This window comes from Terrapene carolina, unplaced genomic scaffold (genome assembly GCF_002925995.2).
Source record: "Terrapene carolina triunguis isolate 2854851 unplaced genomic scaffold, T_m_triunguis-2.0 Scaffold90, whole genome shotgun sequence".
Lineage (NCBI taxonomy): Eukaryota > Metazoa > Chordata > Testudines > Emydidae > Terrapene > Terrapene triunguis.
Window position 1 is genome coordinate 2044315 of NW_020664441.1, and position 26468 is coordinate 2070782.

Sequence of the window (26468 nt, forward strand, 5' to 3'; positions counted from 1 at the left end):
CGATGGTCTCTCCGTTCATAGTAATGCTGGAAGAGAGAGTCAGGGGGTACGTCCCTAGAAACACTCCCAATCTCATTCGCACTCAGCCCACGAGCCAGCAGTGAGAGGCCTGCAGGGTGGAGCTGACCCACCGCCCCCTTGCTACGACTGCCAAGAACTTTCCCCTGATGTTTCAGCCTCAACCTTCCTTAGCTATTGCCCGTCGCTCCTCGTCCTACAACCTTCTGGGACTGTGACCGATCTAGCCAGGGGGTCACAAGCAGATGTCAAGGAGTCGTGACCACCAAACCCTTTACTTTATTGCTAAGCAGAGCTGGCCAGATGAGGGTTCCTGGTGTGGACGAGGTGGAGAACCACTGCTCTAATCTCCTTGCTGGTGAGTCCCTTTCCTATCGCTCCAAGGAAGGTGTGATTCTGACTCCCGGGTCTCTCATCTTGTCTAGACTCTGAAATTTGAGCTTCCCCAGGCTCCCGCATGCTTCTCCTTTTGCCTGTCTCCTCAAGGTGGCCTGATGAAGGGGAAGGGCCAAGTGGTGGGAGATACCTGTCCATGGTGATTTGCCAGTAAGTCTCAGCAGAGAGAGGGATCCAGTTGAGGTTCCCAGAGTAGTAAGATGAGTCGATTCCACCGAACATCACGAAGCTCCCGCTCTGGTCGTCCCTAGAGAAGGGAGAGAGGAGAGTCAAGGCAGATGCATGAATGGTTGGCTGATGAGTCAATAGGAAACGCTCTGTCTGAACATAAGAACAGCCAAACTGGGTCACACCAAAGGTCCATCTAGCCCAGTAACCTGTCTTCCGACAGTGGCCAATGTCAGGTGCCCCAGAGGGAATGAACAGAACTGAATCAACAAGTGATCCATCCTCTGTCGCCTATTTCCAGCTTCTGGCAAACAGAGGCTAGGAACAGCATCCCTGCCCATCAATGGCTATTAGCCATTGATGGACCTACCCTCCATGAACTTATCTAGTTCCTTTTTGAACCCTTCCCTGTTAGAGAATGGGCCACAGGTGGGCAGTGCTGGGATACAATCAGAGTTGGGCACATCAGCGTCTAGTAGCGGAGAAAGGGCAGGCCGGTTGGACGAGAGGGGCACCTCTGACCCTACTTTGATAATTGTCTCTTGCCAGGTCTCAAAAGCTAAACAGGGCTGGGCCCGCCCTAAAACTGGATGGGAGACCTCCAAGGAAAGGCCCAGATGTTTGAGGCAGTGGTGTCAGGGACTCAGTAGATGCTGCTCTTCCCTCTGAGTCAGTACTGAGCAGATGGTGCAGTCTGGTGCTGGAAGGTGCTGAGTCATGTGGGTGACATGGGGCATTTTCTCCCCTAGGAGTCAGTCTAATACTGATGATCTGCAATGGGTGTAGGCAGGGCCCCGATGCTTTAATGTAATCATTAAAGATGCCAATGTTCACTTCTGCTCCCAGAATGTACATCACCAGCATAGAATGGCTGCCATGTTGCACCCCAGAGATCTCTGTGTTTTGGGAATTCTGATGCAAATATCGCAGGGCTCACTCAATGTGAGAGGTGCTTAATCTCACTGCAGCCGATGGGTTGTTTCCAGCCCTGACTTACGAGCTCAGGTAGACAGAGAAGAGGTCCTGGGACACCAAACCCTCATTCATCATGTTGTCAAAGACGGGGGTGGCTCCAGAAGAGGCGATACTGGGGAAGGCCAGACCCAGGATCCCATCAAAGGGGGAGTAGTAGAGGAAGGAGCCAGGCTCGGTCTCACTCAGGCCAAAGATCTGATTGGTGTCCACAATGCCGCCAACCTTAGAGGAGGGATGGGGACAATCAGACACACCCTACACCCTGGGAGAAGCTGCCAAGTCTACCAGAGGGTCTTTACAGCGTGCCAGTTCTCAGCGGTTACCATGCCCTGAACTGTGCTCTCTCCCCCATATGAGAATAGTCCACGATTGGCTTCATTGTCTCTTCTCTTCCCTTTCTCTATTCCTGTCTCCCAGTTCACAGCCAATGGAGTTCCTGCTTTAGCTTTGCAGATGCATCCTGTCCTTCTAACTCCTAATCATTTCCCTTCTCTGCTCCAGGGGCTTTCATCCTTTCTTGTGATTTACCTGGACAGTGTCATAGCCCAGGATTCCGGTCATGCTGCCAGTGCCATACTGGATGGAGACTTTCTCACTGGTGGCCTCGTAGGTGGAGGAGTCTGATGGGTTGAAGCGGTTGTGGTTTGCTGCAAGTACAGAAGGGTCAGATGGTCACACACCGACACTTGTAACTCTCCCAGTGTGTTGTATGGGAGACTGGTGAGGCTGTGAATTCTCTGGTTGGGGGAGGGTGATTAAGAGTTACGCACTGCAGTGCTCAACATTGCAATGCCTAGGTCCCTTTATGGATCTAGCTCCTGGGCTTCCTAGAAACCATTCCCCTCCTCTGACACAGTACAATTGGACAATCCACAGACAATGGAAGGAAACCTATTCATCTCTGGCTTCCACGGTAGCTGGAAACTGATGATTTTTTTAATTAAAAAAAATCTGATTTTAAAAAATGTAAATATGTTTTTCTTTTTAAAAATAATCATTTAAAATTAAAGTTTAAATTATCACAACATATGTGCAAGTCTAAATTTACTAAAATCTATTACAATCAGTTAAATTAAATAAAAATTACTATTAAGTAATGCATATTTGTTGCTGAAGTTTTAAAGATAGACCACTAAATTGGTGGATTTCACTGGCTCAGCAGCTGGAACTAGACTTTGTTGAAGTGCTAAACCAGCTTTTCACAGCAGTAGCCTCTTCTGCAGGTGCACAGAGAATATTTTCTTCATGTCAGTTCATTCAGCTAGTTCAGTTCACTGACTAGTTCATTCTAACTTAAGAACTTGATTGGGGGTTATAAAGGCAAGACAGCTTGTTTTCCTTTTCCAATCTCTGAATAAAAAGTAAGTGTGAGAGGATGAAATCTAGTAGTTCTAAAATTTTGGAAGGACATGGTGACCAGAAACAATCAGTTCAATTCACTGACTACAGATAAGAACACAAGAACATAAGAATGGCCCTACTGGGTCAGACCAAGGGTCCATCTAGCCCAGTATCCTGTCTTCCGACAATGGCCAGTGCCAGTGCCCCAGAGGGAATGAACAGAACAGGTAATCATCAAGTGATCCATCCCCTGTCGCTCATTCCCAGCTTCTGGCAAACAGAGCCTAGGGACACCATTCCTGTCCATCCTGACTAATAGCCATTGATGGACCTATCCTCCATGAATTTATCGAGTTCTTTTTTGAACCCTGTTATGGTCTTGGCCTTCACAACATCCTCTGGAAAGGAGTTCCACAGGTTGACTGTGTGTTGTGTGAAGAAATACTTCCTTTTGTTTGTTTTAAACTTGCTGCCTATTAATTTCATTTGGTGACCCCTAGTTCTTGTGTTGTGAGAAGTAGTAAACAATACTTCCTTATCTACTTTCTCTACACCAGTCACGATTTTATAGACCTCAATCATATCTCCCCTTAGCTGTCTCTTTTTCAAGCTGAAAAGTCCCAGTCTTATTAATCTCTCCTCATACGGAAGCCGTTCCATACCCCTAATCATTTTTGTTGCCCTTTTCTGAACCTTTTCCAATTCCAATATATCTTTTTTGAGATGGGGCGACCACATCTGCACACAATATTCAAGATGTGGGCGTACCATGGATTTATATAGCGGCAACATGATATTTTCTGTCCTATTATCTATCCTTTTCTTAATTATTCCCAGCATTCTGTTTGCTTTTTGGACTGCCGCTGCACATTGAGTGGATGTTCTCAGAGAACTATCCACAGTGACTCCAAGATCTCTTTCTTGAGTGGTAACAGCTAATTTATACCCCCTTATTTTATATGTATAGTTGGGATTATGCTTTCTAATGTGCATTACTTTGCATTTATCAACATTAAATTTCATCTGCCATTTTGTTGCCCAGTCACCCAGTTTTAAGAGATCCTTTTGTAGCTCTTCGCAGTCTGCCTGGGTCTTAACTATCTTTAGTAATTTTGTATTATCTGCAAATTTTGCCACCTTACTGTTTACCCCTTTTTCCAGATCATTTATGAATATGTTGAATAGGACTGGTCCCAGAACAGACCCCTGGGGGACACCACTTTTTACGTCTCTCCATTCTGAAAACTGACCATTTATTCCTACCCTTTGTTTCCTATCTTTTTACCAGTTACCAATCCATGAAAGCACCTTCCCTCTTATCCCGTGGCAGCTTACTTTGTGTAAGAGCCTTTGGTGAGGGACCTTATCAAAGGCTTTCTGAAAATCTAAGTACACTATATCCACTGGATCCCCTTGGTCCACATGCTTGTTGACCCCCTCAAACAATTCTAGTAGATTGGTGAGGCATGATTTTCCTTTACTAAAACCATGTTGACTCTTCCTCAACAAATTATGTTCATCTATATGTCTGACAATATTGTTCTTTATTATAGTTTCAACCAGTTTGCCCGGTACTGAAGTCAGGCTTACAGGCCTGCAATTGCCGGGATCACCTCTGAAGCACTTTTTAAAAATTGGCATCAAAATTAGCTATCCTCCAGTCATCTGGTACAGAAACTGATTTAAATGATAGGTGACAGACTATAGTTAGTAGTTCTGCAATTTCACATTTGAGTTCCTTCAGAGCTCTTGGGTGAAAACCATCTAGTCCTGGTGACTTATTGCTGTTTAATTTATCAATTTGTTACAAAACCTCCTCTAATGATACTTCAATCTGGGACAGTTCCTCAGATCTATCACCTCAAAAGGATGGCTCAGGTTTGGGAATCTCCCTCACATCCTCAGCCACGAAGACCGATGCAAAGAATTCATTTTGTTTCTCCACAATGGCCTTATCGATAACACTTCCTTTTTTAAATACATTGTTAGTTTTAAATGTAAATTGTTTTAATAAACTTTTTTCTTAGCTATCCAGCACATTTAAGGTAGTTTTATTTTACTAATAATTTTTAAAAGCTTTTTTTTTTTTTTTCATTTTTAATCAATTTCCAATTACCATGTAAAGGTGAACACATACATCAAGTAACAACATTAGTCAGCTAGCAAAATGAAAAATCCATCCTTCACCATTTTCTCATAATTAAAAAATGTACAAATTAAAAATCTGAATAAATGTATGTTAAGTACCAAATTTAGTGTAAAAGCTATAATTAGTTGCAACTCAACATGTTTTAATGGGTACCAACAAAAAACAACTTCCTTCAGGAAAATAACTTAAAAGTACAAATGCAAAGCAAGATTGAAATCAGTGATTTCAATCAAAGTTTCCTCATTGTTGACTTAAATATCAAACCACCCAGATGGCGTGTTAAGGCAAGAGGCGTTGCAGGTGACTTACTGCAGGCTGGGCTGGAGCAGTACACGGAGGGCACCCAGAGATTGGAGGAGCCAGTGTCGAAGAGGACAGAGAAATCCTGGGCTGGGGTGCCGATGGAAATGGTTCCAAAGTACTCGATCTGCCAAAGCAGGACAAAGAACAATGTAAAGAGAGGGAACCATTGCCATCCAAGGTCTAGATCCTCAGCTGGTGTAAACCGGCATAGTTCCACCAGCTGATTTACACCAGCTGAGGGTCTGGGTTACAGTGTCCTTGCTAAAGGCTCAGCCTGAGTTGCTGTTTCTCTGCCATCACTTTGCCAAGCATGGCTCCTAGGACTTGCTGGCATCTGATGCACAGAGTTATTTATCCCCAGTTCCCATCAATCTCAAGGTGTTGGGAAGGGGGCAGCCAGCAGACCTGGGCGTTCTATTCCCAGTGCTCTTCTTAATCCCATCCAATCACAGCTGGGGGCTGGATGGCCCAGCACGGGGGCTGGGGAGCAGGGCCGGCTCCAGGCACCAGCTTAACAAGCAGGTGCTTGGGGCGGCCAAGGGAGAGGGGCGGCACCTGCGGCAATTTGGGGGCGGCAGGTCCCTCACTCCCTCTAGGAGCGAAGGACCTGCCACTGAACTGCCGCCGCCGATCGCGGCTTTTTTTAAAAAAAATTTTTTCCCAATTGCCGCTGGCGATCACGATCGCGGCTTTTTTTTTTGCTTGGGGCGGCAGAAATGGTGGAGCCGGCCCTGCTGGGGAGGGTTCTTGGCAGCAGCAAGGTATGTGCTTGGTTGGAAGCACATCAGTGGGGGAGTGGGTTGAGGCCCTTTTGGGAGGAGGGCAAGATCAGCTGTTGGCAGCAGGGCCGCCCAGAGGATTCAGGGGGCCTGGGGCAAAGCAATTTTGGGGGCCCCTTCCATAAAAAAAAGTTGCAATACTATAGTAACATGTATTTGGAAATGTAAAAAATAACCAGTGAAATACATTCAAAAATAATTTGAAAATACACAAAATACATTATTTAAAAACCACTAAATGCTTTAATGGTATGTATACATTTGCAATTACATAATGGGCTGTTGCTGGGTCATGGATGGTTGGTGCCAATGGGATGTCGCTGCCTGGGGTTGGTGCTGCTGTTGCCCAGGGCTGGGTGGGGAGCTGGGCTTTGGGTCGGGGGGTGCTCAGCTCAGAGGGGCTGGGCTCAGAGCTGGGGGTCAGGGATGTGGGGGGATGGAGTCGGGGGGTGCCCGGCTCAGAGGGGCTGGGCTCGGAGCTAGGGGTCAGGGCTGTGGGGGGATGGGGTCAGGAGGTGCCCGGCTCAGAGGGGCTGGGCTCGGAGCTGGAGGTCAGGGCTGTGGGGGGGATGGGGTCAGGGGGGTGTCCGGCTCAGAGGGGCTGGGCTCGGAGCTAGGAGTCAGGGCTGTGGGGGGGATGGGGTCGGGGGGTGCCCGGCTCAGAGGGGCTGGGCTCAGAGCTGGGGCTCAGGGCTGCGGGGGGATGGGGTCGGGGGGTGCCCAGCTCAGAGGGGCTTACCATGCTGCTTACCCCCACCTCTCCCCTTTCCCGGAGCCTCAGTGCGCTGCGTCCAGGAGCGGCCCTGGACAGCGCTGCAGCGGCATGGCTCCCGTGGGACCTGAGCTCCCACCGCTTGGCTGGAGCTCGCAGCCCCGCCCCCTTACCACGCAGCTCTGAGCGGGAGGAGCTCAGGTCCCGTCTGAGCCATTGAGGCGCTGTGGGATGGGGGGAGCCTCTGACATTCTCGTGGGGGCCCCTGTGGGGCCCGGGGACTGGGGCAAATTGCCCCACTTGCCCCCCCCCTCTGGGCAGCCCTGGTTGACAGAGGAGTGGGAAGCTTTGATGAGGAGAGGAAGGCTACAAGACCTACTCTCCTGCCATACTCACGTCCATGTAGTTTGTTAGGGGCTCGCTGGCATCCTCGTTGGACAGGCTGGGGAAATACTTGGAGGCCACGTTGTGAGGGTATTTCCGCAGGAAATCCTCCAGCAAGCCATGTTCCTTGAGATTCTGCCTCAGGGATTTCCCTTTCTTCAGGGAGACCCTAATCAACAAGGGTGGGGAGAGAGGCCGATCAATAACAAATAAACAATAGACAAGCCTTGTATTCAGGGAATACTGTGCAATCCGTTTTTTACATTGCACAGAGACCCCTTTCTATAGCTGGGATTAGCACAGGGTATAGGTGAGTTGGGTGACCAGTGCACAAAAAGTCAGTGTAAGTTGGGCATATAATTCCCGTAGGACGTTTGGAAACTCCTGGCCCATGTGTAAGTAGCACTGAGAGGGTCTAGTATGCTGGGAGCTGTACTAATACATTGTATAAGACAGTCCCCCTGTCCTATAGAGCTTACTGATGAAATAGACAAAGGACATATGTTCATTTTTATCCAGAGAACTGAGGCACAAAGAGACTCAGTCACTAGGTTACACAGGCAGTCTGTGGTAGAGCCGAGAATGAACCTAGATTTTCCAAGTCCTGTTCCAGTGTTGTAACCACAAGCCCATCCTTCCTCATACCTCAACTGTGCCTTACAGCCAAGGGGTAGTTCCCACCAGCTGCCTATTAAAGAATGAAGTATTGAGGAGAGAGATGTAGGAGCTGCTGCTGCTAAGGGAATATTGCTCTGTAGAAAGCCAAGCTCAGGAGCCCAATGTTTCTTGTTCCCCCCCCGGTACTCACTTTGTCACCCGGCACTGAGAAAGTGCCACCAGACTCAGGAGCAGAAACCACTTCATGATGTCCCTGTACACCCAAACTGGTGGGGAAAGGAAAGTGTGGCTGCTAAATGCAGCTCAACGCCGGGATGCTGCTCCTTATATGCACATAGTGCAGAGCCTTTCCTATCCCATTAGTAACCCTGATAAGAAATGCAAACTTTCCCGAAAAGATTGTCCAAGATGTCCTTGAAAGAAAGGTTTGGAGAACACTTCAAGTTCACAGATTTCCACCTTCACTAGGCTGTGACCTGAAAATGGGGGCATCCTCTAGAGGGAAGGGGTAAGAGTTAGGGGAGGTTTCCTGGCTAAGGTTCATAGAATCATAGAATATCAGGGTTGGAAGGGACCTCAGGAGGTCATCTAGTCCAACCCCCTGCTCAAAGCAGGACCAATTCCCAACTAAATCATCCCAGCCAGGGCTTTGTCAAGCCGGGCCTTAAAAACCTCCAAGGAAGGAGACTCCACCACCTCCCTAGGTAACGCATTCCAGTGCTTCACCACCCTCCTAGTGAAATAGTGTTTCCTAATATCCAACCTAGACCTCCCCCACTGCAACTTGAGACCATTGCTCCTTGTTCTGTCATCTGCCACCATTGAGAACAGCCGAGCTCCATCCTCTTTGGAACCCCCTCATAGTTGAAAGCAGCTATCAAATCCCCCCTCATTCTTCTCTTCTGGAGACTAAACAATCCCAGTTCCCTCAGCCTCTCCTCATAAATCATGTGCTCCAGACCCCTAATCATTTTTGTTGCCCTCTGCTGGACTCTTTCCAATTTTTCCACATCCTTCTTGTAGTGTGGGGCCCAAAACTGGACACAGTACTCCAGATGAGGCCTCACCAATGTCGAATAAAGGGGAACGATCACGTTCCTCGATCTGCTGGCAATGCCCCTACTTATACAGCCCAAAATGCCGTTAGCCTTCTTGGCAACAAGAGCACACTGTTGACTCATATCCAGCTTCTCGTCCACTGTGACCCCTAGGTCCTTTTCTGCAGAACTGCTACCTAGCCATTCGGTCCCTAGTCTGTAGCAGTGCATGGGATTCTTCCGTCCTAAGTGCAGGACTCTGCACTTGTCCTTGTTGAACCTCATCAGGTTTTTTTTGGCCCAATCCTCTAATTTGTCTAGGTCCCTCTGTATCCGATCCCTACCCTCTAGTGTATCTACCACGCCTCCTAGTTTAGTGTCATCTGCAAACTTGCTGAGAGTGCAGTCCACACCATCCTCCAGATCATTAATAAAGATATTAAACAAAACCAGCCCCAGGACCGACCCTTGGGGCACTCCGCTTGAAAGCGGCTGCCAACTAGACATGGAGCCATTGATCACTACGCGTTGAGCCCGACGATCTAGCCAGCTTTCTATCCACCTTACAGTCCATTCATCCAGCCCATACTTCTTTAACTTGGCGGCAAGAATACTGTGGGAGACCGTATCAAAAGCTTTGCTAAAGTAAAGGAATAACACATCCACTGCTTTCCCCTCATCCACAGAGCCAGTTATCTCATCATAGAAGGCAATTAGGTTAGTCAGGCACGACTTCCCCTTGGTGAATCCATGCTGACTGTTCCTGATCACTTTCCTCTCCTCTAAGTGTTTCATAATTGATTCCTTGAGGACCTGCTCCATGATTTTTCCAGGGACTGAGGTGAGGCTGACTGGCCTGTAGTTCCCCGGATCCTCCTTCTTCCCTTTTTAAAAGATGGGCACTACATTAGCCTTTTTCCAGTCATCCGGGACCTCCCCCGATCGCCATGAGTTTTCAAAAATAATGGCTAATGGCTCTGCAATCTCATCCGCCAACTCCTTTAGCACCCTCGTATGCAGCGCATCCGGCCCCATGGACTTGTGCACATCCAGTTTTTCTAAATAGTCCCGAACCACTTCTTTCTCCACAGAGGGCTGGTCACCTTCTCCCCATACTGTGCTGCCCAGTGCAGCAGTCTGGGAGCTGACCTTGTTCGTGAAGACAGAGGCAAAAAAATCATTGAGTACATTAGCTTTTTCCACATCCTCGGTCACTAGGTTGCCTCCCTCATTCAGTAAGGGGCCCACACTATCCTTGACTTTCTTCTTGTTGCTAACATACCTGAAGAAACTCTTCTTGTTACTCTTAACATCTCTTGCTAGCTGCAACTCCAAGTGTGATTTGGCCTTCCTGATTTCACTCCTGCATGCCTGAGCAATATTTTTATACTCCTCCCTGGTCATTTGTCCAATCTTCCACTTCTTGTAAGCTTCTTTTTTGCGTTTAAGATCAGCAAGGATTTCACTGTTTAGCCAAGCTGGTCGCCTGCCATATTTACTATTCTTTCTACACATCGGGATGGTTTGTTCCTGCAACCGCAATAAGGATTCTTTAAAATACAGCCAGCTCTCCTGGACCCCTTTGCCCTTCATGTTATTCTCCCAGGGGATCCTGCCCATCTGTTCCCTGAGGGAGTCAAAGTCTGCTTTTCTGAAGTCCAGGGTCCGTATTCTGCTGCTCTCCTTTCTTCCTTGTGTCAGGATCCTGAACTCGACCATCTCATGGTCACTGCCTCCCAGGTTCCCATCCACTTTTGCTTCCCCTACTAATTCTTCCCTGTTTGTGAGCAGCAGGTCAAGAAAAGCTCTGCCCCTAGTTGGTTCCTCCAGCACTTGCACCAGGAAATTGTCCCCTACACTTTCCAAAAACTTCCTGGATTGTCTGTGCACCGCTGTATTGCTCTCCCAGCAGATATCAGGGTGATTAAAGTCTCCCATGAGAAGCAGGGCCTGCGATCTAGCAACTTCTGCTAGTTGCCAGAAGAAAGCCTCGTCCACCTCATCCCCCTGGTCTGGTGGTCTATAGCAGACTCCGACCACGACATCACCCTTGTTGCTCACACTTCTCAACTTTATCCAGAGACTCTCAGGTTTTTCTGCAGTTTTATACCGGAGCTCTGAGCAGTCATACTCCTCTCTTACATACAACGCAACTCCCCCACCTTTTCTGCCCTGCCTGTCCTTCCTGAACAATTTATATCCATCCATGACAGTACTCCAGTCATGTGAGTTATCCCACCAAGTCTCTGTTATTCCAATCGCATCATAGTTCCCTGACTGTGCCAGGACTTCCAGTTCTCCCTGCTTGTTTCCCAGGCTTCTTGCATTTGTGTATAGGCACTTAAGATAACTCATCGATCGTCCCTCTTTCTCACTATGAGACAGGAGTCCTCCCCTCTTGCGCTCTCCTGCTCGTGCTTCCTCCCAGGATCCCATTTCCCCACTTACCTCAGGGCTTTGGTCTCCTTCCCCTGGTGAACCTAGTTTAAAGCCCTCCTCACTAGGTTAGCCAGCCTGCTTGCGAAGATGCTCTTCCCTCTCTTTATTAGGTGGAGCCCGTCTCTGCCTAGCACTCCTCCTTCTTGGAACACCATCCCATGGTCGAAGAATCCAAAGCCTTCTCTCCGACACCATCTGCGTAGCCATTCGTTGACTTCCACGATTCGACGGTCTCTACCCAGGCCTTTTCCTTGCACAGGGAGGATGGACGAGAACACCACTTGTGCCTCAAACTCCTTTATCCTTCTTCCCAGAGCCACGTTGTCTGCAGTGATCCGCTCAAGGTCATTCTTGGCAGTATCATTGGTGCCCACGTGGAGAAGCAGGAAGGGGTAGCGATCTGAGGGCTTGATGAGTCTCGGCAGTCTCTCCGTCACATCGTGTATCCTAGCCCCTGGCAAGCAGCAGACCTCTCGGTTTTCCCAGTCGGGGCGGCAGATAGATGATTCAGTCCCCCTGAGGAGGGAGTCCCTGACCACCACCACCCTCCTCCTCCTCTTGGGAGTGGTGGTCGTGGAACCCCCATCCCTAGGACAGTGCATCTTTTGCCTTCCAATCGGTGGAGTCTCCTTCTGCTCCCTTCCCTCAGATGGGTCATCTAGTCCACTCTCCGCATTAGTACCTGTAGAGAGAACATGGAAACGATTGCTCACCTGTATCTCCATTGCTGGTACATGGACGCTCCTCTTTCTCCTTCTGGAGGTCATATGCTGCCAAACTTCTTCACCATCCTTCTGTCCCTGCTGCGCCTGCTCTGAATCTTCAGAACATTGTGGCCGTAGAAGCATCTCCTGATGTCTGTCCAGGAAATCTTCATTTTCCCTTATGCAACGCAGAGTCGATACTCATTTCTCCAGACCTCGAACCTTCTCTTCCAATATGGAGACCAGCTTGCACTTTGTACAGACAAAGTCGCTTCTGTCCTGTGGAAGAAAGACAAACATGGCACAACCTGTGCAGGTTACAACAGCTGATCGCTCACCTTCCATATCACCTTCCTCTTAAGACCTTCCTCAGCTGTTGCAGGAACTACTCAGAGAAACCTGCAGATGAAAGCCTCCGTGAGCTCTCCCCAGGCGAACTCCCAGGCAAACTCCCTCTGTTAGCCTCTGCTGTTCGCCGCTCAGCTGGTTCGCTGCTGACTGCCCTTATATACCAGTCAGGCCCACTCAAGGTTTGAAAAGAGATGATGCTGGGTTGTTTTAAAGAGCAAATAGGAGGCACAGAGGAATTGGAATGGGATATGGAGCTATTCACCTCCAGGTCACTGATTCCAGTTTGGGCCCAGTTGCAATACAGCCATGTAGTGGGAATTGGTGTCTCTATGGGAACTGGAATATGAAGCTTTACATCTCTAGCTCATTGGTATGAATCTGAGCCCAGGTCAGCGCAAGGAGCTGAAGTTAATGGACAGGGAAATAGGATGCATGGCACGCGACGGTCTGAGTAACTGGCTGACTCAGAGGATATGGAGCCGTTCACCTTTATGGCACTGGTCCAGCTCACCCAGTTCAGTAGAAAAAATCTGTGTCACCTGAAAGTTTGTGGATGAAATATGCTGATGGTCTTCATGCATTTCCTAGTGGGACATGTCAGGGAAGGGAAGGATCGGGTGTGAGGACTTGGTTTGGGTTTGGGTAGATGAATGACTCGATGTCTAGTTGGCAGCCGGTATCAAGTGGAGTGCCCCAAGGGTTGGTCCTGGGGCCGGTTTTGTTCAACCTCTTCATTAATTATTTGGATGATGGGATGGATTGCACCCTCAGCAAGTTCGCAGATTACACTAAACTGGGGGGAGAGGTAGATACGCTGGAGGGTAGGGATAGGGTTCAGAGTGACCTAGACAAATTGGAGGATTGGGCCAAAAGAAATCTGACGAGGTTCAATAAGGACAAGTGCAGAGTCCTGCACTTAGGACGAAAGAATCCCATGCACTGCTACAGGCAGGGACTGAATGGCTAAGCGGCAGTTCTGCAGAAGAAGACCTGGGGACTACAGTGGATGAGAAGCTGGATATGAGTCAGCAGTGTGCCCTTGTTGCCAAGAAAGCTAATGGCATATTGGGCTGCATTAGCAGGAGCATTGCCAGTAGATCGAGGGACGTGATTATTCCCCTCTGTGTGGTACTGGTGAGGCCACATCTGGGGTATTGCGTCCAGTTTTGGCCCCTCACCACAGAAAGGATGTGGACAAATTGGAGAGAGTCCAGCGGAGGGCAACGGAAATGATTAGGGGGCTGGGGCACATGACTTATGAGGAGAGGCTGAGGGAGCTGGGTTTATATAGTCTGCGGAAGAGAAGAGTGAGGGGGGATTTGATAGCAGCCTTCAATTACCTGAAGAGGGGTTCTAAAGAGGATGGAGCTAGGCTGTTCTCAGTGGTGGCAGATGACAGAACAAGGAGCATTGGTCTCAAGTTGCAGTGGGGGAAGTCTAGGTTGGATATTAGGAAAAACTATTTCACTAGGAGGGTGGTGAAGCACTGGAATGGGTTACCCTGGGGTGATTTAGTTGGGGTTGGGCCTGCTTTGAGCAGGGGTTGGACTAGATGACCTCCTGAGGTCTCTTCCAACCCTAATCTTCTATGATTCTATGAATGTGACGTGACTGCCCTCAACAAGTCTGAGGGCAAATGGTAAGTCGTGGTTGGAAATGACAGGACTAAGGCATTGGTGGGCTATGGAGGCCACCAGTGGAGGAGAAGAGGGAAGAGATGTCCAGCCATGGTTGGGTAGAGGGTAAGTTCACCATGACATAGGATTTAGGGGGAGAGAAAAGGAGATCTTGGATGGTCCCCAAACTGGCAAGTGATTACCTGCACCGGGAGCAGATCATGGATTCAAATCTCCATGGTTGGGATGCGTGGGGAGGCCTCGCTGCTTAGCTCTGACACTGCAGCCTTCCTATTCCAGGCAGGAGGCCACCATGGACTTGGGCACCAGGCCATGTGCCCACATGCCAGGAGCAGCTGCTCTGCCTGAAATCACAATGAGAATCCCATGAGATTAGACAACAGCATTTAACTTTCCATATAGCACTATCCGCTCCTAACCCTGTGGGGACAAGCAAACACCAGGGGAAGGATGAGGTTTCCACATGACTGGGAGTAAAGTCACCTTAGGCCGGTGACAACCCTAACAAAGGGGCCTGGAACAGGGCAGGCCTAACCTTGCTACTCTGTGTATGAAAACTTATCAGTTTGAACAAGTTTATCTGAGCGGAACTGGTCCTTAAAATCAGCTTATCCGATGTCCCCTGATGCCCCACAGTGAGGTCCTGGCATCTGGTGTTAGTCTCGCAAATGGGCAGGTATTTTCCATTCCCTGCTCCAGGTTTTTCAACAAAGAGGTGAAATAGATCTCAGATTTAGAGAAGGGAGGTTTGCTTTGAGACGTCTGACACCAGAGAGACCATACAGGCACCTTGTAGCACCCTGAAGCAGTAGGGATTAATACTGCCCGATAGCACCCACTGCTCTTCCAGTCTTGGGTCTCCACGCAGCTCTGCGAATGCCTCTCAAATTTGACCTGGTTATAATAGCTCTGGGGTATGAAACACACCCACAGCGCTGCTAAAGCGCCTCACTCCTGAGCTACAGGCTGCCCTGCTATTCCAGCCTTTGGCCTGACACATACACAGCTCTTCTGATGCCCCTCAGTCCTGACCTGCAGCTCCCTGTGCTAGTCTATAATATAGTCTCTTCTACAGAAAGTTGGCTGATCATAACCAATTGTGCTATTCCCATTGCAGAATTCCTTGCAGCCTGCAAGAATTTGTGACTGATTTGAGGATGAAGAGCTGAATTTGTAAGTTTGGGGAGGCTAAAACTGAATCTCAGGGTATGTCTACACTATGAAATTAGGTCGAATTAATAGAAGCCGGTTTTATAGAAATCGGTTGTATACAGCCGATTGTGTGTGTCCCCACATAAAATGCTCTAAGTGCTCTAGTCGGCGGACCGCGTCCACAGTACCGAGGCTAGCGTTGACTTCCGGAGCATTGCACTATGGGTAGCTATCCCACAGTTCCCGCAGTCTCCGCCGCCCATTGGAATTCTGGGTTGAGATCCCAATGCCCGAATGATGCAAAACAGTGTCGCGGGGGGTTCTGGGTACATGTCGTCAGGCCCCTCCCACTCCGTCAGAGCAACGGCAGACAATAGATTCGCGTCTTTTTACCTGGGTTACCTGTGCAGACAACATACCACGGCAAGCATGGAGCCCGCTCAGCTCAGTTCACCGTCACCATATGTCATCTGGGTGCCGGCAGACGTGGGACTGCATTGCTACACAGCAGCAGCAGCTAACTGCCTTTTGGCGGTAGACGGTGCAGCATGACTGGTAGCCTTCATCGGCGATCTGGGTGCTGGCAGCCGTAGGGCTGCATTGCACCAGCCCCTTGCCTTTTGCCTTTTGGCAGTAGATGGTGTATTACGACTGGTAACCGTCCTATTACAAGTTGGATCATCGCACATTAGCAGAGTCTTCCCTGAGCAGCAGATCGTGCAATAGGCCTGAAGGCCATTGTCATCATACAGGAAAAATGTGGCTATCAGTCTTAGTACACTAACTGCCAAGCGCCCAGTATTTGCTGCCAAGCACCCAGAAGATGCCGAGGGCTATCAGTCATGCTGCACCGTTGTCTTAAGATGTAAAAAATAGATTTGTTCTGTATTCATTTGCTTCCCCCTCCCTCGGTCAAATCAACGGCCTGCTAAGCCCAGGCTTTTGAGTTCAATCTTTGGGAGGTGCCATTCTGTGTGACAGTTGTTTGTGTTTCTCCCTGAAGCACAGCCACCTTTGTTGGTTTTAATTCCCTGTACCTGTACGCCATGTCGTCACTTGCCCCTCCCTCCCTCCCTCCCCTGGTCCGTCAGATACTAGTTTCGTGCCTTTTTTCAGACCAGACGCCATAGCTAGCACTGGGATCATGGAGCCCGCTCAGATCACCGCGGCAATTATGAGCACTATGAACAGCACGCGCATTGTCCTGGAGTATATGCAGAGCCAGAACATGCCAAAGCAGAACCAGGACCAGCCGAGGAGGCGATTGTAGCGCGGCGATGAGAGTGATGAGGAAATTGACATGGACATAGACCTCTCACAAGGCACAGGCCCCAGCAATGTGGAAATCATGGTGTTACTGGGGCAGGTTCATGCCGTGGAACGCCGATTGTGGGCCCGGGAAACAAGCACAGACTGGTGGGACCGCATCGTGCTGCAGGTGTGGGACGAATCCCAGTGGCTGCTAAACTTTCGCATACGTAAGGGCACTTTCATGGAACTTTGTGACTTGCTTTCCCCTGCCCTGAAGCGCCAGAATACCAGGATGAGAGCAGCCCTCACAGTTGAGAAGCGAGTGGCGATAGCCCTGTGGAAGCTTGCAACGCCAGACAGCTACCGGTCAGTCGGGAATCAATTTGGAGTGGGCAAATCTACTGTGGGGGCTGCTGTGATCCAAGTTGCCAGGGCAATGAAAGACCTGGTGATATCAAGGGTAGTGACTCTGGGAAACGTGCAGGCCATAGTGGATGGCTTTGCTGCAATGGGATTCCCAAACTGTGGTGGGGCCATAGACGGAACCCATATCCCTATCTTGGCACCGGAGCACCAAGCCACTGAGTACATAAACCGCAAGGGGTACTTTTCAATTCTGCTGCAAGCCCTGGTGGATCACAAGGGACGTTTCACCAACATCAACGTGGGATGGCCGGGAAAGGTACATGATGCTGGCGTCTTCAGGCACTCTGTTCTGTTTCGAAAGCTGGAGGAAGGGACTTTCTTCCCGGACCAGAAAATAACCGTTGGGGATGTTGAAATGCCTATCGTGATCCTTGGGGACCCAGCCTACCCCTTAATGCCATGGCTCATGAAGCCGTACACAGGCAGCCTGGACAGGAGTCAGGACCTGTTCAACTATAGGCTGAGCAAGTGCCGAATGGTGGTGGAATGTGCATTTGGACGTTTAAAAGCGCGCTGGCGCAGCTTACTGACTCGCTCAGACCTTAGCGAAAAGAATATCCCCATTGTTATTGCTGCTTGCTGTGCGCTCCACAATATCTGTGAGAGTAAGGGGGAGACATTTATGGCGGGGTGGGAGGTTGAGGCAAATCGCCTGGCCGCTGATTACGCGCAGCCAGACACCAGGGCGGTTAGAGGAGCACAGCAGGGCGCGGTGCGCATCAGAGAAGCTTTGAAAACGAGTTTTGTGACTGGCCAGGCTACAGTGTGAAACTTCTGTTTGTTTCTCCTTGATGAACCCTCCGTCGCCCCCCTCCCCCCCCGGTTCACTCTACTTCCCTGTAAGCCAACCACCCCACCCTCCCCTTCCCCCTTCGAGCACCGCTTGCAGAGGCAATAAAGTCATTGTTACTTCACATTCATGCATTCTTTATTAATTCATCACACAACTAGGGGGATAATTGCAAAGGTAGCCCGGGATGGGTGCGGGAGGAGGGAAGGAAAAGGACACACTGCAGTTTAAAACTTTAACTCTTATTGAAGGCCAGCCTTCTGATGCTAGGGCAATCATCTGGGGTGGAGTGACTGGGTGGCCGGAGGCCCCCCCACCGTGTTCTTGGGCGTCTGGGTGAGGAGGCTATGGAACTTGGGGAGGAGGGCTGTTGGTTACACAGGGGCTGTAGCGGCGGTCTCTGCTCCTGCTGCCTTTCCTGCAGCTCAACCATACGCTGGAGCATATCAGTTTGATGCTCCAGCAGCCGGAGCATCGACTCTTGCCTTCTATCTGCAAGCTGACGCCACCTATCATCTTCAGCCCGCAACTTGCTCTGTTCATCCCGCGATTCAGCACGCCACCTCTCCTCTCGTTCATATTGTGCTTTTCTGTAATCAGTCATTGACTGCCTCCACGCATTCTGCTGTGCTCTGTCAGCGTGGGAGGACATCTGTAGCTCTGTGAACATGTCATCACGCATCCTACGTTTTCTCTTTCTAATCTTCACTAGCCTCTGTGAAGGAGAAACATTTGCAGCTGGTGGAGGAGAAGGGAGAGGTTGTTAAAAAAGACACATTTTAGAGAACAATGGGTACACTCTTTCACGTTAAATTTTGCTGTTCACATTACACATCACTCTCCTGAGGATAACAAAGAGCGATAAGGAATGGATGTTGTCTGCATGCCAGCAAACACCGGGACCATACGCTGCCATGCTTTGTTATGCAATGATTCCAGACTACGTGCTACTGGCCTGGCGTGGTAAAGTGTCCTACCATGGCGGACGGGATAAGGCAGCCCTCCCCAGAAACCTTTTGCAAAGGCTTTGGGAGTACATCCAGGAGAGTTTTCTGGAGATGTCCCTGGAGGATTTCCGCTCCATCCCCATACACGTTAACAGACTTTTCCAGTAGCTGTACTGGCCGCGATTGCCAGGGCAAATTAATCATTAATAATTAAACACGCTTGCTTTTAAACCATGTGTAATATTTACAAAGGTACACTCACCAGAGGTCCCCTCTGTGCCCTCAGGGTCTGGGAGCACGCCTTGGGTGAGTTCGGGGGTTACTGGTTCCAGGTCCAGGGTGATAAACATATCCTGGCTGTTGGGGAAACCGGTTTCTCCGCTTCCTTGCGGCTGTGAGCTATCTACATTTTCTCCATCCTCATCTTCCTCATACTCCGAACCCGCTTCCCTGTGTGTTTCTCCAGTGAGGGAGTCATAGCACACGGTTGGGGTAGTGGTGGCTGCACCCCCTAGAATGGCATGCAGTTCCGCGTAGAAGCGGCATGTTTGCGGCTCTGCCCCGGACCTTCCATTTGCTTCTCTGGCTTTGTGGTAGGCTTGCCTTAGCTCCTTAATTTTCACGCGGCACTGCTGTGCGTCCCTGTTATGGCCTCTGTCCTTCATGGCCTTGGAGACCTTTTCTAATATTTTGCCATTTCGTTTACTGCTTCGGAGTTCAGCCAGCAATGATTTGTCTCCCCATATGGCGAGCAGATCCCGTACCTCCCGTTCTGTCCATGCTGGAGCTCTTTTGCGATCCTGGGACTCCATCATGGTTACCTGTGCTGAGGAGCTCTGCGTGGTCACCTGTGCTCTCCACGCTGAGCAAACAGGAAATGAAATTCAAACGTTCGCGGGGCTTTTCCTGTCTACCTGGCCAGTGCATCTGAGTTGAGAGTGCTGTCCAGAGCGGTCACAATGAAGCACTGTGGGATAGCTCCCGGAGGCCAATAACGTCGAATTCCGTCCACACTACCCCAATTCCGACCCCCTAAGGCCGATTTTATCGCTAATCCCCTCGTCGGAGGTGGAGTAAAGAAACCGGTTTAAAGGGCCCTTTAAGTCGAAAGAAAGGGCTTCGTCGTGTGAACGTGTCCAGGCTTAATTCGATTTAACGCGGCTAAAGTCGACCTAAACTCGTAGTGTAGACCAGGCCTCAGATTGTGACTGGGATCTGGAACAAAAATTTCAGAGACTACTGGAAGATCCATAATTAACCTGTGACAAATCTGTTAGAATTTATCAAGCAATGGAAGTCACCCAGTCCAGAAGGAAGCTTATGGAGGGTGGGCTGTGCTCTGGCACTGTGGACATGGTAGAGAATCCAAAATACTGCAAGAAAAGAGACCTGAGTCAGAAAGGCATGGAGACTTCCAAGTCAGAATTCTGCAAAAAGAGCACATGGCTTGTGTTGGTTGCCACAGTGTGTACTGCTCCAAGATAATGCCTGGCATGTGGGAAAAAGATGCAAGAAATGCAATGGATTCCATCACTTTGCAAGAGCTTTCAAGGACCATTTAAAAAAAAAACCCAACAGCTTTCTAGTCTAAGACAAAATGTTGACTGTGATTGCGAGACCTACTCCTCAGGGTGAGACCCTGTAGCAAGTAACGCACAGAGTGGCCTGGACAGCATATTCCCAGTCCCTATTTTTGAGTTCAGAGGGAGCTGTCAGTACCAGATGGGACTATGTTTAAAGGAATCAGGATGGTGCTTCATAAGATGGTACAGTAAAATGTGTTATGAAGGAGAAATGACGGTGATTTAAGAATTGAGAAATCTAAGAGAAGTGCTGGAAATGTTTTACACTGGCCGCAAATGAACAGCAACATTGAGGAAGCCATCAAGGCTTGTCGTATATGCCAAAAGTACAGGCCAAGTCTAGCAAAAGGGCCAATGTTGGTGGCACAGGAATAATTGGCCCCCTGGAGCAAAGTAGGCAGAGATTTGTTTACATTGGCTGGAAAAAAGCTATGTCTTCATTCTAGACTATTCTCACTTTCCTGAGATAGCCTTACTGGAAGATACTATAGCTGAACAGGTGATTGTGCATATCTATTTTTGCTAGCCATGTTATACCTGACATAGTAAAGTCTGACAATGGGCAGCAGTTTAGTGGGCATGGGTTTGAGCAGTTTGCAGTGAAGTTTGGGTTTAGACATGTAACTGCTAAATCCCCATTATCTCCAAACCAGTGGGTTGGTGGGAAATGGTGTTAAAATAATAAAATGGCTACTGAAAAGTGCTCTGGAGTCACACTCTGAGCCAGGCTTAGCACAGTTCAGTTACAGGAGGTACCAATGAAACATGGTGTGTCACCTGCGGACATGGTTTAACAGAATACTGACAAGTAGAACACCTGCGACGACAGAAGATGCTGTCCGAGGAACTGGGGATTTGCAGAAGAACAGAGAGACAGAGAAAAAATATAAAAAAAAGCCAGATGATTTGGGATCCCGGGAGCGTCCACCAAATTGTGAATATGATGCAGCGCACATCTGTGATGGAAATCAATGGTCACCAACAGTGGTGGTATTAAGTGAGACTGCCCTGCAGTTGTATGAGGCTATCACCTCAGATGGACTCATACTGATGAGGGATAGGTGACACCTTCTCCACATCCAGAATAGAGGGAGGAGGGTTGTAAAGTCAGACATTTGGCCTGAGAGGGTCTCAGTTAGGTAACAGGTCAAGACAACCAAGCCCCAAAACATGCCATCTCCGGAACAAAATGGACTCACAGCCTTCTGACAACAATAGTGCTGATCTGGCAGGGAGACCAGCACAGGGCACCTGAGAGATTAACTGAACATTATTAGCAAGGTTCGTTAATAGGATGGTTATAAGTGTTTGGAGGAGCGAGTTATATACATGTTGTTTGTTAAGTGTTGTTGTTATTACATTGTGGCTGGATATTGGGAATTGTACCTTTCAGAGCATTCAGCTTCCCAGACACAGGAAGTCTGGGGGATGGGAGCTGCAGAAGCCCATGCCCGGTGAAGCAGTGGCAGGTGCAACTCAGTGACTGAGTGAAGAGGGGCTCTTTCAAGCCCCTTGGGCCAGAGTGTTTCCTGAAGACCACACAGCCCTCTACCCAGACCAGGAGAAGGAACAGAGGCAGAGGCTCTAGAAGCTCTCAGAGCTACCTGGGCACCAAACCAGAGCCAGCCAGGAGCTGGCAATTCTTGTGTTCCTAAAACTTGTTCCACGCTGGAGCTTTGTCAGGTGTAAATTCTTGTAATCGAGACATTTTCTGCTGTTTCTGTAGATGAGCTCATGCATATTCATCAAATATTTAGATCAGGGCATTGAGTCACTGGAATAGAATCTCCATGATTTCTAGACCTTCAGCCTTAACAGGGCTGCCAGTGGGAGGCGATATGGTACACACAGCTTCACCCAGACAGGAAGCTGAAGGGAAGGGGGATCAGGGATAGATCTCTTATTGTGAATTGAAAGTCCCAGGACAGAGAAGACCTCTATCCCCAAGTCCAATAACTGTTCCAGCCCTGACCTGGAAGGGTTACCTCTAAAGGTGGGAGAAAAGAAAGAGGATTGGTTTCTATGACCCATTTGATCTGACTTGTATACTGAGATAAAGGGGCCCAATTAGTGCCCCTTATGATTAATTTATCTGGCAATGTGGGCACCTGTCCCACCAGGGTCTGGGACTGAGACCCATCCCCTCTCCACTTATCTGACATGGGGCCACCAAACATCCATCCCTTGACTTGGGCTCAGACTGTACCTAGGGGCCTAGAAGTGGAAGGCTCTGTATGCTAATCCTAATGCTCCTGAGCCAGTCGTTCTCCAGCTTGTGGCCAGATGGGACTGAGGCACAATGAGAAGCAAATGACTCCATCTTCCATTCTTGAACATGCCAGATGGCAAGTCCCCTTGGTTGTGATGCTTCTTAAAAGGGTCTTTATTTCGAGCCAGGAACTCCCCATACATATTTATGATTATTAAGCCCTAGTTAGTGGGTGGGGAAATGTGGCTCATGATGTATTTGCTTGTCAGGAGCCTGGTAGCGCTAAATGGAAAATTAACATTATTGTCTAATCTGATGGGATTCTCATTCTTATTTCAGGTAGAGTGGCTGCTCCTGGTGCATGGCCTGGTACCCAAGTCCAGTGGATAGTCTCCTGAGAGGAACAGGATGGCTGAAGTACCAGGACTAAGGGCACGTCTTCACTACCCGCCGGATCGGCGGGTAGCAATCGATCTATTGGGGATCGACTTATCACATCTAGTGAAGACGCGATAAAATCGATCCCTGATCGCTCTGCCGTCGACTCCGGAAATCCACCGCGGCAAGAGGCGGAAGCGGAGTCGACGGCGGCACGGCAGCGGTCGACTCGCTGCCGTCCTCACAGCCAGGTAAGTCGACCTAAAATACTCAACTTCAGCTACGCTATTCATGTAGCTGAAGTTGCGTATCTTAGGTCGACACCCCCCCCGTAGTGTAGACCTAGCCTAAGAAGTGAGACCTCTCCCACATCCAACCCACTGGAACTTGAACCCATAATTTGCTCCTGGGCCAGGGAATCAGTCTCCAGGTTTGGGGCCATCCAGGATTTTCTCCTTTTCTCTCCCTCTAAGGTCTAAGTCATGGTGACCTTACCCTGTTCCCAAGGAGGGCTGGACATCTGCTTCTCGCCTGTCAACAGGGGCCTCCATGGGCAATAAACAAAAATTCACAGAAGCCTACAACCTGTCCCTAACTTTTACTAAAAATACCCGTAAGAGAATCTTAACCTTAGGCTATGTCTACATTGTGCAGCTTTTAGCGGCACGGCTGTGCCGCTACAGCCGTGCCACTAAAAGGTGTGCAGTGTAGCCACTGTTTGTTGGCAGGGGAGAGGTCTCCTGCCAACAAAAAACTTCCACCCCAACAAGTGGTGTTAGCATTGTTGGCAGGAGAGCGCTCCTACAGACAAAGTGCTGTTCACACCGGCACTTGTCGTCGGCAAAACTTTTGTCTTTCAGGGGTGTGTGTTTTTTTAACACCTCTGAATGCTGTTAGCTTATAAGCCTGTTTGTTAGCCTGAGACAGAATTTTGGGTTTGACATTTAATACTCTTACATCCTTACTAATATGTGTGAAGAACAAAGGACAAAGATGCCGTGTGTTGCATTTCCCACAACCAGATGGGACTTTTAGTACAATGAGACAAAGGGATGGAGCTAAAAGTGTTACAGGGTATGGTGGGAGTGCAATATATGAGCGCACATTTGACGACTACCTCAACTCCTTATCTCAAAGCAAGGTCAGGCAACCGGTCAGGAGGGGCAAGGGAGGATTACGGGGGGAGGTAAAACACTAAAAGTCCAGAGAAATGCCTGCCCCTGACTGGAGCACAACCTCACTCCTTACCCCTCCCATGGGGTACAAAAGGGGTGGGATGAAGACCCCGACTGATGACCCTCCAGAACAGAACATGACCATAAGTTATAAGGGGTGTGACTAGGGGCGTGCACTGCATGTATATTTGGGCCTGCTAAGAAGAAGGAGGGGGAGTGGGAATGGGGAATGGGAGTGGGAAGGGGAATGATAATGGTAATAGGGGAATGGGAGACTGGGGGAGTGGGAATAGGGAATGAGGAACAGGGACACAGGCAAGGCTTTGCAGTGTCAGAGCTGGGAAGGGGGACACAGGGTAAATGCTCTGCAGCTTCAGAGCTGGAAATAGAACACTGGGAAGAGGGAGCTCCATTGGTGTGCGGAGCTAGGGGTTAGAAGAAGAAGGGGTTCCATTGGCGTATAGAACTGTAGTTGGAGGAGGGGAAGGGGAAAACTCTATCGGCATATAGAGATAAGCCCAACTGGTGTGAAGGGCTTCGGAATATGTTTGCTTGGAACTAACCCCAATAAACATCGCACAGCCTGCACTTCGAACTTCTGGTCTTCTGCTTTCCGTCTGCATTACAAGAACCAGGGAAGGGGTGGAAGGGAAAGCCCTCTAACAAATGCCAAAAGTTTTGTCTTTCACTTGCTAGTCTACACAAAGCCTTAGTCATTGGTATGAATCTGAGCCCTGCCGGGGGCGGGGAGGGTAGGAACGGGGGGGGGGTGTGAGGGTGGGTGTCTAACAGTGAGAGTGCTGCCAGGGGCTGACCTCCAGCAGCTCCTTCAGCCCCGCTGCTGCTCCTGTGGCAGGGGCTGACCGCAACTGCGCCAGCCCCAAGGGGGCTGAGCCAACCCCATTTGCTGCTTCAGCCCTGAGGCTGCTGCTCTGATGGCCCGGGCTGACAGCTGCTCCAGCCCTGAACTGGAAGAAGTCACGGAATCTGTGAACTCTGTGACAGAATTGTATCCTTACCAATGACCTAGAGGTGTAAAGCTCCATATCCTGGTTCCCATAAAGAAACCAATTCCCCACTGCATGGCTGCCTTGAGTGCAGGGGACTGGACTAGATGACCTATTGGGTTCCCTTCCTGTCATACACTTCTGTGAATCTATGGCTGTATTGCAAGTGGTGCCCAAGATGTGGAAGGCTCTAATCCCATTGAGTTACCCTCTCTCCCAGCATGGGGCTAGATTGGAATGAAGAACCGATCAGTGAAAGTCTCCATATCCCATTGCAATTCTTCTGTGCCTCCCATCCCATTCTTTAAAGCAACCCACAGGCATTGCTTTTCAAAGCTTAGATGTCCCTGAACTCTCACATCTTCCCTCTAGATGATGCCCCATTTTCAGGTCACAGCCAAGTGAAAGTGGAAATCTATTAACTCTGAGTGTTCTCCAAAATTTCATTTAAGGATATTTTGGAAGATTTTATCGGGAAGGTTTACATTTCTTATCAGGGCTATTAATGCGATAAGGAAAGCTCTGGGCTGTGTGTTTATAAGAAGCAGCACCTAGGCATTTCTCTACATTCACCACTCATCACCACTGGCTTGTGTGTCAGAAAACATCATGAAGTGGCTTCTGCTCCTGAGTTTGGTGGCGCTCTCTCAGTGCCGGGTGACAAAGTGAGTATTGGGGGAACACACCACTTTGGGCTGCTGAACTTGACTTTCTACATAGCAATGTGTGATTATCAAGGGGAGTGTCTGCACCTCTCTCATTCTTTTCTCTACTCTCCATTCATGTATAGGCAGCAGCTGGGAACAACCTCTTAGCTTTGTGTTGTAGCAGAGGAATGAGGAAGGAAGGTCTTGTGGTTAAGGCACTGGAGTGGCACTTGAGAGATCTGGGTTAATGCCTGGCTCTGCCACAGACTCCCTCTGTGACCATGGGCAAGTGACAGAGTCTCTCTGTGGGGATCAGTTCTCTGTGATAATATTAGTGTTTATTATTTGTATTATCACAGCATCTAGGACCCATAAGTCATGGACCAGAACTCCATTGTGCTAGGCACTGGAAGTCTGTCCCTTCCCTAAGTAGATAACTACCTCAGTAAGACATAAGAGACAACAGAGACATGCAGACAGACTGAGAGGGGAGTACAATCAGTCAGTTTGAAGGACAGTGGTCTCTGCACACCAGCAGCCAAACTGTTGTTATGGTTTTTTTATAGGCACGACGACAAAGGAGAGTTTCTAAGGAGGGATTTGAAGGAGGACAGTGAGGTAGCTTTGCAGATGTTTATGGGGAGAACCTCCCAACCATAGGGGGCAGGTGGGAGAAAGCACGAAGGTGTGTGATTGAAAATGTACCAAGTTGGCAGTAGAGGCTGGCATCATGGGCCAATGGAAGGTGGGCATCGATAGCTTGATAGCCAATGAGGGATGAGAGGTAGGGTGGGACTGAGTGCGAAGAGCCTTGGAAGTGAAGACAAGCAGCTTATGTCTGATATCACTGGTCTACAATTTTTGAGAAGTCATCTGCTTCAGAGATAAAATG

The 26468-nt window shown here is 49.2% G+C and overlaps 2 protein-coding genes across 2 annotated transcripts in view; one reads left to right on the plus strand and one right to left on the minus strand.

The window, feature by feature from the left end:
• The window catches only part of LOC112104964 (pepsin A-like), a 36916-nt gene extending 28827 nt beyond the window's left edge, over nucleotides 1-8089 (minus strand). The window contains 6 exon segments of the mRNA XM_026650536.1: nucleotides 545-661; nucleotides 1580-1779; nucleotides 2086-2204; nucleotides 5357-5474; nucleotides 7238-7394; nucleotides 8034-8089. Coding sequence (XP_026506321.1) covers nucleotides 545-661; nucleotides 1580-1779; nucleotides 2086-2204; nucleotides 5357-5474; nucleotides 7238-7394; nucleotides 8034-8089 — 767 coding nt within the window.
• A 17449-nt stretch (nucleotides 8090-25538) lies between these two features.
• LOC112105552 (pepsin A-like) overlaps nucleotides 25539-26468 on the plus strand; it is an 8369-nt gene continuing 7439 nt past the window's right edge. The window contains exon 1 of the mRNA XM_026650514.1: nucleotides 25539-25594. Within this exon, the coding sequence (XP_026506299.1) occupies nucleotides 25539-25594 (56 nt within the window). The remainder of the gene's footprint in view (nucleotides 25595-26468) is intronic.